Genomic DNA, 14,204 nt, shown 5'->3' on the forward strand with positions numbered 1-14,204 from the left:
TCCACACAGCATGCATGAAGACCTTATGGAGGAAAGAAAGATAGTGAGCAGCAAGTCTTTGTGAAAAGGCCAGTGTGGCTGGAGAGCTGGGAGTAAGAAGTGTCCTGGGGCAGAGGAGCCTGAGGGGTAGGCCGAGTGGATCTTTGGGCTTTGTATGAAGTCTGACATGCGCGCTAAGTCAAAATCCTGCAGCGTACTTTCCCAGTTGGTCTCTAGGCCAAGGCCCATGGGTGCGGCAGCAACTCCATGTTTGAAGTTGAGAGGCCCATTGCACCTGCCCGTAAGGAAGAAAGCGGATCGCTGAGATCCATAGCAAAATCAACCTACGACCTAGGCTGACACTAAAGGAGGAGTAGCTTTTCTGAAACTTCATTTCCAGGATGCTGTGTTTAGTAGTGGAAAAGAATGCTCTTTTGTGAGCCCAAGAAATTGGATTTCAGTTTATCCTCTGCTACCTTAAGTTTTCCATCTATTAAGTAGAAATAAAATATTTCCTTCTCACGACTCGTACAAGAATTAAAAGAGCCACGATTAAAGCACTCTGCACAGTGATTGGTTCGTAGACTGTATTCACTAAATAACAGCTATTATTTTAAAGTGCTCAAGGGGTCGTGACGATCATTCACGTGCAAGCCATAGTTTGGGCCTCCTCTGCATAGCTCCAGCTCTCATGTTAAGAGCCGGGGTCCATTTTTCCCAGAGGCTGTTTTAATGGTCCTTACAGGAAACCCTGGTGCCTAGTAAGAGCCACGTGTGTGCATTCTTAAAAAGCTGGGCCTGCAAACAAAACAAACAAAAAAAGCCGGGCAGGGTGGCACACGCTTGTCCTATCTCACCCTCCCAAATCCCACCATTTGGGAGGCTGAGACAGAAGGATCACGGTTCATGGACAGCCTCAGCTACTTAGTGAGGCCTTTTGCAACTCAGGGAGACCCTGTTTCAAAATAAAGAATAAAAAATACAGGTCTGGGGGTGTCCTTGGGAGGTAGAATGGCCCTGGGTCTCATCCTCAGTATCCCCCTCCACCCCCCAAAAAAGAAATCCATCTCTCATTTTTCCGTCGTTTGGGGGTGCACGTTTCCAGCTCGATGGGTGTTTTTCCATTTAGAAGCCTCTGCTGCACGGGGCCGGGCAGAAGGTCGAGCCGCCCCGCCGAGCGCGCCCGCGGGAGCTCGGCCCCAGCCGGCCGGCGGCGCAGCGGCCAATCGGCACAAGTTTGGCCCTCTGCAGTTTCCGTCCGCTCACTAGGAGGCGCTGCGGCGGCGGCGGCGGCGGCGGCGGGGCCGTCCGGGCTGGGCGGTTGGGCCGGCGGCGGCGGCGCGTGGCCATGGAGCGGGGCTGGGAGTCGGCGGCCGTGAGGCGGCACCGCGCGGGAGCGGGGCGCGGGGACGGGGCGGCGGCGGCGCCGGCGCCGGCGGGGCGGGCGGGCTGGGCGCCGCCGCAGGCGCGGGCGCGGCGGGGCGGCGCGGCGGGCGCGGGGCGCGGGCTGGCGGAGGCGCGCGCGGTGCTGGCGCTCGCGCTCTACCTGCTGCTGCTGCGCGCGCTCGTGCAGCTGTCGCTGCGGCGCCTGGTGCTGCGCGGCGCGGGCGGCGGCGCGGCCGACTTCGACGCGCGCGGAGCCAGGTACGGACGGAGGGCGCGGGGACGGGGAAGGACCTGCGCCCGACCGCGCCAGAGGCGGAGGGGATGGGTGGCAGGGTCTGCTGGAAAAGGCTTCCAAGTTTCTGAGCTTTAGTCCTGTGTCTTTCTTTCTTTCTTTCTTTTTTTTTTTTTTTGCGGTTCTGGGGATGGAACCCAGGGACTACTCTACGTTCCCAGACCTGTTTTCTATTTTATTTGGAAACAGGGTCTCACCAAGTTGCCGAGAGCCTCACTAAGTAGCTGAGGCTGGCTTCGAACCTGCGCGATCCTCCTGTCTCCGCCTCCCACGCGCGGGGATTACAAGTGTGCACCACCACGACAGGCTAGTCCTCCTATCTTAAAGCTTTGGCATCCGCCACTGAGCGCAGTTTTGCAATTTGAGAAGTTTTCATGTCATTAACGCACCCCCGCTTTAGTTAGTAACTGTAAGGTTTGGCAACAACAACAACAAAAAAAACAAACCTTTTTTTTGGGGGGGTAAAGACCTTTAGAGATAAGGCTAGGAAAGATGATTAAGTCTAAGACGTTATAACAATTTTTTTTCTTTTTCTTTTTGGTGTTGGGGATGGAACCCAGGGGCATTCTACTTCCGAGCTACACCCCCAGCCCTATTTTTATTCTTTATTTTGAAACAGGGTCTCACTAAGTTGTGGAGGGCCCCATTAAGAAGCTGAGGCTGGCTGGGAACCCAAATCCTGTCTCAGTCTCTCAAGTACTGGGATTATAAGCCTGTGCCACCCTGCTGGGCTTGTAACAAAGTTTTTAACAGTCATTGTATTTAAAATTTTTTCTGTGATTGCAAAGTGCTGAAAGCTTATTTTCATTAGGACTGTGTGGAGCCCCCCCCCCCCCAGAATGCAGTGAAAAGACTATTTATTTATTTTTGAACTTAGGGGTAGAGTTGGTTTTGGCCTGAATTGAAGTTATTAGGTCCTCTGTCCATAGTAGGCGAGCTAAGGCCATTCCTTGCCATCAAGTTTTTCTTTAGCCGGGCATGGTGGCACATGCTTGTAATTCCAGTACTTGGGAGGCCAAGACAGGAGGATCTCAAGTTCTTGGCCAGCCTCGCACTACAGAGGCCCTCCACAACTTAGTGAGATCCTGTTTCAAAATAAAGAATAAAAAATAGGGTTGTAGCTTGGAGATAGAATGCCTCTGGGTTCAATTCCTTGTTCCACCAAGAAAGTTTTTCTTTGCTTATTTAACCTCTTTTTTTTTTTTTTTTTTGGCTTTCCTGAGGATGGAGCCCAGGGGCATTCTACCTCCGAGCTACACCCCCAGTCCTTTTATTCTTTATTTTGAAACAGGGTCTCACTGAGTTGCAAAAGGCCTCACTAAGTACCTGAGGCTGTCCTCAAACCATGATCCTCCTGTCTCAGCCTCCCAAATGCTGGGACTACAAGCGTGCGCCACCACACTCGGCTTTTTTAACCTCTTGACTTGACTTTGCTCATTGTTTTCTGCCACTTAGAATCAGAAACCCAGAATCAATAACTTGCAGGAGTGTGGCACTGTGAAGTTCTATTCTGACCTGTCTAGCCTTCAGCTGTCACACTTTTTTTTTTTTTTTTCTTATAGTACTGGAATTGAACTCAGGCATTCTATCTCTAAGCTACAACCCCAGCCCTATTTTATTTTTTAATTTGGAACAGGATCTTGATAGGTTGCTAAGAGCTTTGCACAGTTACCGAGGCTGGTTTCAAACCTGTGATCCTCCTGCCTCAGCCTGCCAAGTACTAGGATCACACATGCATGCCACCATTCCCAGCTACACATTTTAAATATAATCTTTAGTCTCTATGCTGATTTGATATGGGGATTGGGATAATTTGGGAGCTGGATGAGTGGAGAAAATTTTGAAGACATTAACTCCTGGGAGGAAAAATAAAACGATAGAATTTTACAAGTGATTTTCTCTAAAGCTGGGGATATAGCTTAGTGGTTGAGTGTTTTGCTTAGTATGTGCAAGGTCCTGGGTTCAATCCCAAGTATTGCAGGAATGAAAAATGAGTGATTTTCTCAGGGTGTGTGAAATAATAAAGGGCAACCAACCAACTTTCCTTCCTCCCTCTCTCCCATCCTTCCTTCTTTTTTGTGGTGGTGGGAATGTAATCCAGGGGCATCTATCTCTGAGCTACACCACTAGCCCTATTTTATTTTGAAACTGGTCTCACTAAATTTTTTGAGGTCTTGCTAAGTTGCTGAGACTGGCTGCAATTTGTGCTGCAAATTTGTGATCCTCCTGTCTTAGCCTCCCAAGTACTGGGATTATAGTCATGTGCCACCAATGCCCGGCACAAGACAATGTTTTTTAATATGAGAAGTGAAAGAACTAAGCTTTCAGAGGGAGTAAGGGGCATGTAGTAGAAAAGTTGCTCTGTGCCAAGTGTTATTTTAAAGCCTACAAACATTTGTCATTCTCATTCTTGGTCATTTCCAGGGATTATCTTGAACATATAACATCCATTGGCCCCAGGACTACGGGAAGTTCAGAAAATGAAATTTTGACGGTGAACTACCTTTTGGAACAAATTAAACTGATTGAAGTTCAAAGCAACAGGCTTCACAAGATTTCAGTAGATGTACAGCGGCCCACAGGCTCCTTTAGCATTGACTTCTTAGGAGGTTTTACAAGCTACTATGACAACATCACCAATGTTGTGGTGAAGCTGGAACCCAGAGGTGGAGCCCAGCATGCTGTCCTGGCTAACTGTCATTTTGATTCAGTGGCAAATTCACCAGGTATGTACCTCTTTGTTGTCAAAATTTTAAGTCATCACAGCTCAGTAAGTATATTAATATAACTCCAATCTGCTTGGTTGGTTTTGGGGACCATTGTCATAGGCAAGCATTTTTTCATTATGATAGAAGACAGAGTAATATCAGTTTAGGATCTTACCATTCAGTTTTCTCCTCAGTGCTTTATTGTTATTATTATCTTTAACATGAATGCCGGCAGTCCAGTGACAGTACCTAAAGTACTTTACGTAGACCGATGCTGCCTTAGCATTGTTACCAGAAGGTCTGTATCTTAGTGTCTTGGAGTCAAGTTCTACTACTTCCATTGCTTATTTAGTTAGGTATTTTAGTAGGTTTGGGGATACTGGGTAAAGGACAGCCCCTGCCTTTAAGAGATGCATAATTTGGAGGACATCACTTCTAGAAGTTTCTGTTGACCTGTAAGAGAATTTTGGTTCACTGGGAGTGTGCCATTATTGTTAGAGTACCTAATTAATTTAACATCCTTGGCAACATAGAATACTTGATATTTAGGACAGTGCCTGATATAATACATATTTGTCCAATGAATGAGAATCCACTAAATGAAAAATAAGATTCCTCGAAAAAAATGCTTTAAATGAAGTGGGCAAAGTAGGTAGGTAAGAATAGGAAACAGCATTTATAGCCAGGTATGGTGGCACACACCTGTATTCCCAGTACTTGAGAGGCTGAAACAGGAGGATTGTAGGTTTGAGACAAGCCCTAGCAATTTAGTGAGGCCCTCAAAAACTTAGTGAGACCCTGTTTCAAAATAAAAACTAAAATGGGGCTGGGGGTGTAGCCTGGAGGCAGAATGCCCCTGATTTAATCCCTCTAGAACCACACACACAAAAGAGCATTTATATTGGTATCATTTAGGCTGTACACTGCATTTTCAGAAATCAGTATGCACACATTTGTTTTATAAGGGCAGGAGTGCCTTTTGTATTCTGGGGAAACTAGTGTTCTCTTATATCCATTTTAAAGCAGTAATAAAACAAGTACACCACTATTATGCTTAAATTCTGGGAATGGGCAAATAAATAACATGGTTGCTTAAGGACATTGTATAACAAATATGTTAACACAAGTATCAGAAACAATGTAAAGAAAGGAAATATAAAATTTTAAATTTACTTCTAACTTTCATAGTTCTTAGGTGGGATGAACTACTGTAATTACAAAAGGACAGATTTTTTTTTTTTTGGCAGTCATTGGGCTTAAACCCAGGGCTTCATGCATGCTAGGCAGATACTCTGTTATAGAGCTACATCCCCAGTCTGAAAAGACAGAATAAAAAGAGAAAAGCAGAACTTTATTACCACGTATACCTCATATATGCATGGGGAATACTCAGGGCAAATGAGTGCATCTCAAAGAGGTGGCTTAGAACTCTAGCTTATGTAGCACTTCCAGCAAAGAACAGTGCCTTTTTATGGAGAAGTAACAAGAGAAAGGAAACAGACTTGAGTCTCTAAGGGTGGCAAATTGTGGGAAGGCAAATACATAGAAGATAAAGGCTAGATAGTCAAGATTCCCCTGGTGCTCTCTAGGTTGGTAAGAGTCCAGAGTTGTCTTTGTGGATCTACCATTGTCCTTCCTGGGGGAGCAGGGAGATGGACTAGCTTAATAAATGTATATTCTGCTTTTTAGATTAAAAGGAAGGGGGCAGAGAGCTTTTATTGTATCTACCTTTCAATTCCTTACAGCTCAAAATAACCCTTATGCTAAAGAGGCATTATTTTCGGGCAGCATATTCCATTAATCTTAACAAACATAGTGCCAAATATTCCAAATTGCCTGTGTGTACACTAAGTAAAAGATAGCATTTTAACCTAAAATGCAGAAGTATTTATTTTTACCTAAAATTTTATAAGAATATTCATAACACTGGGCATGGTGGCGTACACTTGTAATCCCAGCATTTGGGAGGTAGAGACCAGAGGGTTGCGGTTCACAGACAGCCTTAGCTACTTTACAAGGCACTTCACAAATCAGCGAGACACCTTGTTTCAAAAAAAAAAAAAAAATCCATACCAACAATTTCAAGAAAATTTATGTCAATAATAAGTTGTTACAGATAGTATTTTCAAAAGCCAGGTGTGGTGGTGCATTCTTGTAATCCAGGTACTTGGGAGGCTGAGACAGGAGGATCACAGGTTCGAGGCTAGTGAGGCCTTTGGCAGTTTACTGAGACCCTCTTTCAAAATAAAAGAATAAAATTGGGCTGGGGGTGTAGCTTGGAGGTAGAATGCCCCTGGGTTCATTCCCCATTCTCTCTCTCTCTCTCACACACACACACACACACACACACACACACACACACACACACACACACCCTGGGCGTGGTGGTGCACGCTTGTAATCCCAGCATTTGGGAAGCTGAGACCAGAAGATCGCAGTTCGTGGACAGCCTCAGCTACTTAGTGAGGCCCTCTGCAACTCAGTGAGACCCTGTTTCAAAATAATAAAAAATAGGGTAGGGGGTGTATCTCAGAGGTCAAATGCCCCCCGGGGTTCCATCCCCAGACCCGCAAAAAAAGAAAAAAAGAATAATAAACCTGGGGGGTGGAGCTCAGAGGTAGAATGCCCCTGCGTTCAATCCCCAGTACTGCAAAAATAAATAAATAAATAAATAGATTTAATAATAAATTTAATAATAAATTTAATAAATAGATTAGAAGTATTTTCCAAATTTACCAAGTACATTGTTACCTAAATTCTTAATGGATGAACATGAGGGTTCATGAAGCATGAGGGTTTTTAATTTCTATTTTTTGTAGTGCTGGGATTGAACCCAGGGCCTTATACATGCTAGGCAAGTGCTCTACTACTGAGCTACATCCCAAGCCCCAAAAGTATTATTTTTAAAGTTCTTAGCAGTGTGTCTGAAACTCAGGAAATGATACCAATTAGGAGTTATGTTACCCACAGAAAGGCCTTAATTATCTTCATGGTTCTGGGTCACTGGTAGAAGAGACTGAGTTATTTTGGGAGTGGCTTCAAGTTCAGAGTTAGTTCTAAATGTAAAGGGATATTGGCTAACCACCCATCCCTTTTAGATATTATTCTCTAAAACTTCTTAGCTGGGCAGGAGGATTGCAGGTTGAGGACCCTCAGTAAATTGTGAGACTCTCATTAACCTAGTGAGACCCTGTTTCAAAGTAAAAATAAAATAAGGCTGGCAGTGTAGCTCGGAGGTAGAATGCTCCTGGATTCAGTCTCTAGTGCCACAAAAACAACAAAACAAAATCTCTTCGTTCTCTTAAATGTATTTGGCTTTTCTAATTTCCTTCTAAGATACCAATATAAGGGAAGATAAATGGGCAATTTAACTTGCTAACCTCATAAAGATACCTTTCATTTTCCCTTTTTTTTTTTTTTTACTTTGAATAAAGAAATTATCATTTGCTTTTTCTTTTAAAGCTTAGCTTGATTTTTGGAAGATGGCACTTTCCCCCCTATTTTAGGTGGTAGTAGGAATTGAACCCAGGGATGTTCTCCCTCTATTCTACATCTTTAGCCTTTATGTTTTTGTTTTGAGGCAGTTTTGCTAAGTTACCTAGGCCGACCTCAAACTTGAGATTCTCTTTCTTCAGCCTCCTGATTACAGGCTTGCGCCATTCCATCCAGCTAGAGGTGGCACTTTTTACTGGTAACAAACATATATTCCCGGCTTGATAGTAATTTGGTAACTGTTATTTATGTTGATTCATTCTGACCAAAATACTCAGTAATTACTACCAAAACAATTGTTAGTATTGTTTCTTCTTCAGTTGGAAAGGAGCCTGAAATTTAACAAAGCCCAAACAGCATTTTTATTTTAGCTGGCTATAGGGTCTTTCTCAAGTTTGCAGGGAGGAGAAGGAAAAACTTAATACTGAATGCTACCCAAGTGCTAGGCACTAGGTGTTATTTTGTATAATCCTGGCAACAAACTGTGAGGTGGATGTCATTGGCCTGCCTGGTAGACAGGACATAGTAAAGCAAAATAGCTAAAATTTACTTTTGAGTATTTCTTGCTCAGAAATCACCACTAAACTCTGTAGTACCCTGTCTCCCAGTGCATGAACCCAGAAATGCTATTGCCTAGGTTATGATAGTGCTTATTTATCTTGAATACTCTTTATTCTTTTTACTATAGAAAATTTGAAATTATAAAAAGAGAGAATACTTAATAAGCCCCAAACATACCTATTCCTAGCTTCAACAGTTCAATCTTATTTCTGTGTCCACCCTCCCATTTCTTGATTGTTTTAAAGCAGATCTCAGCTATATTGGTTCCTCTGTGCTTCATTCTATACTGTTGAAAGATAGGGAATCTTTTTTTTTTTGGTACTAGGGATGGAACTCAGGGGCATTCTACCTCTGAGCTATACACTCAACCCTATTTTTTATTCTTTCTTTTAAAATAGGGTCTCACTGCTGGGCGTGGTGGCGCACACTTGTAATCCCCACGCTTGGGAGGCGGAGACAGGAGGATCGGGCAGGTTCGAAGCCAGCCGCGCTGGCGTAAGAGACTCTCTTTCAAAAATATAAAAAAATATAGGTCTGGGAGTGTAGCCCAGAGGTAGAAGGGCTTCCAGGAACCCCAGTACCACACACAAAACAACAACAACAATAACAACAACAACAACAACAACAAAACAGGGTCTCACTGAGTTACAAAGGGCTTCACTAAGTACTAGCTGAGGCTGTCTGTGAACTGCGATCCTCCTGTCTCAGCCTCCCAAGTGCTGGAATCATACATGTGCCACCATGCCTGGTTAGGAATCTTTTTGACACGCTCATAATACCATGAGTTACCTAAACTATAAAATCAAACCTGTAATTGCAGAGTAGCATCAAATAACCAGTCAGTTCTTTTAACTGCCTCCAGTGCTTTAAAAGTCAAAGTACTAGAGTCCTCTTTTTAATCTCTTGTAATTAACATAGGAAGTTTCTGAATTGGGAAATTAGGAGAGTTGACTAAGTCTACTTTTTCAGTGCTGGGACTGGGGATAGAGTCTAGATCAATAGTCTCCTGTGTCTTACTAGAGAAGTATCCACTTTGTACTTTTCCATCACACGATCCCCTAGGGAGAACCTTAAAAAAACACCATCCACACTGACCTCATGCTTTGTAATTGTGGAGTGACCTGTAGTTTTTATGATTCTGGCAGGAAGACAAGGACAAAGGGAGTGGGTGTTAGTGGGAGACAGTGAAGGAAAGCCTGAGTACCAGAAGTGAAGAATATTAGAGAGGATATGGAGTAAGGATGAAGAATGACACAAATAGCCTTGGGTTGCTGAAAATGCCAGTTTTCAGTTTGACTTTAGGTCTCATCTGGTTGACTTGTTGAGCAGACATTCTGTGTTTCCTGTCAGCCAGGAATGGTCCTAGGCACTGACTCTTAAGTCAGAACAAAGGTCCTTATGGGGCTAATCACTGGTGGGTGTGACTGTCACCTGCTGATGGCAGGGACATTCAGGATAGGTTGCTTCTGGTCATGCAGCTATTAGCTTGCTTACTTCTCTGAGGGGAAAATTCCATTTCTAGTCATAATGGTTGATAATGGAAAGGCTATAAAATCTGAGAAACCAGTTTTTAAATTTTTATTTCTATTTGAAGGTGCCAGTGATGATGCAGTTAGCTGTTCAGTGATGCTGGAAGTCTTCCGTGTTTTGTCAACGTCTTCACAAGCCTTACAGCATGCTGTGGTATTTCTTTTCAATGGTGCTGAGGAAAATGTCTTGCAAGTGAGACTTTATTGTTTCAAATACCAGGCTTGAAATATAATGAGACTAATAGTAATTGCCAACACTTAGTGTATGTAAAAAATGTAGACATGTTCAATATCTGAAAAACTCAACCTAGAAAAGGTCAACTTGGCATTTTTTTTTTTTTTTTTTTTTTTTTTTTGTGTGTGTGTGTGGTGCTAGAGTTCAAGCTAGAAGTATTCTACTTCCAGGCTACACCCCAGCCCTGTTTTATTTTTATTTGGAAACAGGGTTTTGCTAAGTTGCTGAGGGACCTCAGTAAATTGTTGAGGCTGGTCTCAAACCTGTGATTCTCCTGTCTCAGGCTCCTAAGTACTTAGATTATAGGCATATGCCACCATCCCTTGCTCAGTGTTTGAATCTTAAAAGGGCTCTTTGATGGATATAATTACGCCCCTCTGGTTTTCTTTGACCCTGAAGTTTCAGAGATGTTTTGGAGGTAGACACACAGCATGAAGAGCCTATGTTAAGGATGTCTCTTCTCCATGTCTATTCTCTTTGCATTTTTTTGCACAGCTTCATTGCTTCTCTGATAGATGATGTTCTGAAACTCAGCAAGCCACACACAACCATTATGTGTAGAAAGAGGAACATGAAGAGGTTTTTAGAGATTGCCTCGGAGAAATTATTCTGTTCTCATATTCTTTACCTCATGTGGATATCCATTCTGACCTTAAAATAGAATAAAAATTCCAGTACTTTGAGATTGTTTAACCTGTATTTGTTTTCTTTCCTTCTCATTAAGGCTAGTCATGGTTTCATTACGCAGCACCCCTGGGCCAGCTCTGTCCGTGCATTTATTAACCTGGAGGCAGCTGGCGTAGGAGGGAAGGAACTCGTATTCCAAACAGGTATCTGAGGCTTTGCACTGTATATTTTACTCTAGTTCTGGTTTTTATTAAAGTAGAAAGGTTTTGAACTTAAGTAATTCCTTTAATGAACAATTTTGTTGTTGTTGTTGTTGTTTTGTTTTTACAGTTTTGGGGATTGGATCTAGGTCCTTGCATGGTTTGGGGGTATTGAACCTAGGGCTTTGCATATGCTAGGCAAGTGCTTTACTACTGAGCTATATGTCTAAGTTTCTTTAATGAACAGTCTCTTTTATGAGTGTTCTTTTTAAGGCATAAGGTGGTTTTAGCTTATCTTTGTTAAAAATTGGTAACAAAACATTAGTAGCATTTATGCCAAATGTTATTCACATTATTGTATGTACAAAGTTTTTTCATCCTTAAAACAACATGAGGAGTAAAGACCTAATTTTCCCACTCAGCAGATGAAGAGACTAAGGCAAGAGAGCATAACTTTTCTACATTTTTACAATTGATAAATGGCAGAGCAGGATTTGAAGCTAGGCAATTCAGGTTCCGAGAGTTAAGATAGAAATTGATAAATATCAACTCTTTTTTTTTTTTGTTGTAGTACTGGGGATGGAACCAGGGGCATTTTACCTCTGAGCTATACCCCAGCCCTATTTTTTATTCTTTATTTTGAAATAGGGTCTCACTGAGTTACAAAGGACCTCACTAAGTAGCTGAGGCTGTCTGCAAACCACAATACCTCTGTCTTAGCTTCCCAGATGTTGGGATTACATGTGTGTGCCACCACGCCTGGCTTGATAAATATTAACTTAATTGTCATCTTTTTTTAACTGAATTCCAATCTCAGAGGTTTGTTTAGTCAGAGCTTACTAATATCTGATGTTGAAAGTTCTATGCCCTTTCCCTGCTCTGTTAAAAGTTTGGGTAATGAGCTGGGCATGGTGGTGCACGCTTGTAATCCTAGTACTTGGGTGGCTGAGACAGGAGAATTGCAGGTTTGTAGCCAGCCTCAGCTACTTAATGAGGTCTTCTGCAATTTAGTGAGACCCTGTTTCAAAGTAAAAGATAATAAATAGGGCTGGGGATATAGCTCAGAGGTAGAATGCTCCTGGTACTGCAAAAAAAAAAAAAAGTTTGGGCAATGCATTTTATGCAGACATAGAGCATTTGCCAGACATTTTGTATACGTATTTATTTTGTGGTACTGGGGATTGAACCCAGGGGCATTCTGCCTTTGAGCTATATTCCCAGCCCTATTTATTATCTTTTATTTGGAAACAGGGTCTCACTAAGTTGAGGAGGGCCTCACAAGTTGCTGAGGCTGGCCATGAACCAGTGATCCTCCTGTGTCAGCCTTCTAAGTACTGCGATTACAAGCCTGGGCCACCATGTCTGGCTGACATTTTATTTTATTTTAATTAATTAGCTAATTTTTGGTGCTGTAGATTGAGCCCAGGACATCCAACCTCTGAGCTTCTCTCAGCCCTATTTTATATATTTTTTTATTTTTTATTTTTATTTTTTGTAGGTCTGGGGATGGAACCCAGGGGCATTTGACCTCTGAGCTACACCTTCTGCCCTATTTTTTATTCTTTATTTTGGAAAAGGGTCTCACTGAGTTGCAGAGGGCCTCCTAAGTAGCTGAGGCTGTCTACGAACTGAACTGCGATCCTCCTGTTTCAGGCTCCCAAATGCTGGGATTACAAGCGTGGGCCATGACCCCCAACTTTATATTTTTATTTTGAAACACAGTCTCACTAAGTTGCTGAGGTTGGCTACAAACTTGCAATTCTCCTATCCCAATTTCCCAAGTACTAGGATTACAAGGGTGTGCCACCACACCTGGCTAGCCAGACATTTTAATACTGAGTAATGTGTTGGGTAAGATGGGCTAGGGAAAGTGAGTGAGGTGGTATGGGAATGTGTTTGTAGCACCCTTGAAAGAAATAGTTTTGCTTTTTAGGTAATTCAGTTATGCTAAGTGCTGAGTGTATTTTGTGATCTAAACAGTACCATATTTAATTATTCATCATCCAACTTACTTTGAATTTTTACCCTTCAAAATTAATAGGCATTTCATATCAGCTAAACCTTTGAGAATCTCCAGGTCAAATGGTCAGAAAAAGCAAGGTCCTGTTTTCCTCTCTCAAACCTTTCTTACTCTTCATTTGACTAATGAGAAGTTGAATTCTAATACCTGTAGGAGTAAGTAGCTGCAGCATTTTTATCCATCCCCTCTAGCTTGCCACTCAGGATGGGAGGAACATAGGCAACAACCACCAAATTTAAAAGCAGCAGCTGAAAATTCTGTAAGCAAAGAAGACATGGGAGGCTGAGACAGGAGGACAACAGGTTTGAGGCTAGCCTTAGCAACTTAGAGAAACCTTTAGCAACTTAGTGAGACCTTGTTTCAAAATAAAAATAATACTAATAAAAAGGGCCTGTGTCATCTGGGCATAGTGGCACACACCTGGAATTCCAGTACTTAGGAGGCTAAGACAGGAGGATCATAGGTTGGAGGGCAGCCTCAGCAAGTAGTGAGACTCTCATTAACCTAGTGAGACCCCATTTCAACATAAAATATAAGAAATAGGGCTGGGAGTATAGCTCGGAGGCGGACTGCCCCTGGATTCAATACCTAGCAACACACACACACACACACACACACACACACACACACACACACCAAAAAAAAAAAAACAAAACAACCTAACTAAATAAAGAAGACATTGAGTCAGTCTTTCCTCTTGTGAAAATCTCAGGGTTCCACATGGGCAGCAGTGTGTCTTTATATTTTCCCTGTCAGAGGTATACTGTATACTAAGTGCCTGCTTGCCTTCCTTCCTCCTTCCCTTTCTCCCTGCCTCCTTTTCTTCTTTCCTTCTTTGGTATTGGGCATAGAAGGAACCCAGGGGCATTCTGCCTCTGATCTATACCCTCAGTGCTAATTTATTTTTAAACAGGGTTTCACTAAGTTTCTGATGAGCTGGCTTTGAACCTCTGATCTTTGTGTCTCAGCCTCCCAAGCGTTAGGATTATAGGTGTGGGCCACCACACCTGTCATGCTAATTACCTTTAAACTCAAGCTTTTAATTTACTATTACAACACTCTGTCCCCATACTCCCACGACCTAGCTATAACCCTGTTTAATGGGATAGCCTTTCCAGAAAATTTTCTGTGCATATATGTTAGTATATTTTACATATGAATAGCTTGCAGAGGTG

At 42.6% G+C, this 14,204-nt stretch overlaps 1 protein-coding gene across 3 annotated transcripts in view; it reads left to right on the plus strand.

The window, feature by feature from the left end:
• Positions 1–1,327: 1,327 nt before the first annotated feature.
• Positions 1,328–14,204, plus strand: part of ERMP1 (endoplasmic reticulum metallopeptidase 1) — a gene marked incomplete at both ends in the record, with an annotated part of 45,450 nt that continues 32,573 nt past the window's right edge. For all 3 annotated transcript variants that reach the window (XM_080708839.1, XM_080708840.1, XM_080708841.1), the window contains 4 exons: positions 1,328–1,623; positions 4,082–4,383; positions 10,013–10,140; positions 10,907–11,012. In XM_080708839.1, coding sequence (XP_080564965.1) covers positions 1,328–1,623; positions 4,082–4,383; positions 10,013–10,140; positions 10,907–11,012 — 832 coding nt within the window. The remainder of the gene's footprint in view (positions 1,624–4,081; positions 4,384–10,012; positions 10,141–10,906; positions 11,013–14,204) is intronic.

This window comes from Muscardinus avellanarius (genome assembly GCF_963383645.1).
Source record: "Muscardinus avellanarius genome assembly, chromosome: 13".
Classification (NCBI taxonomy): Eukaryota; Metazoa; Chordata; class Mammalia; order Rodentia; family Gliridae; genus Muscardinus; species Muscardinus avellanarius.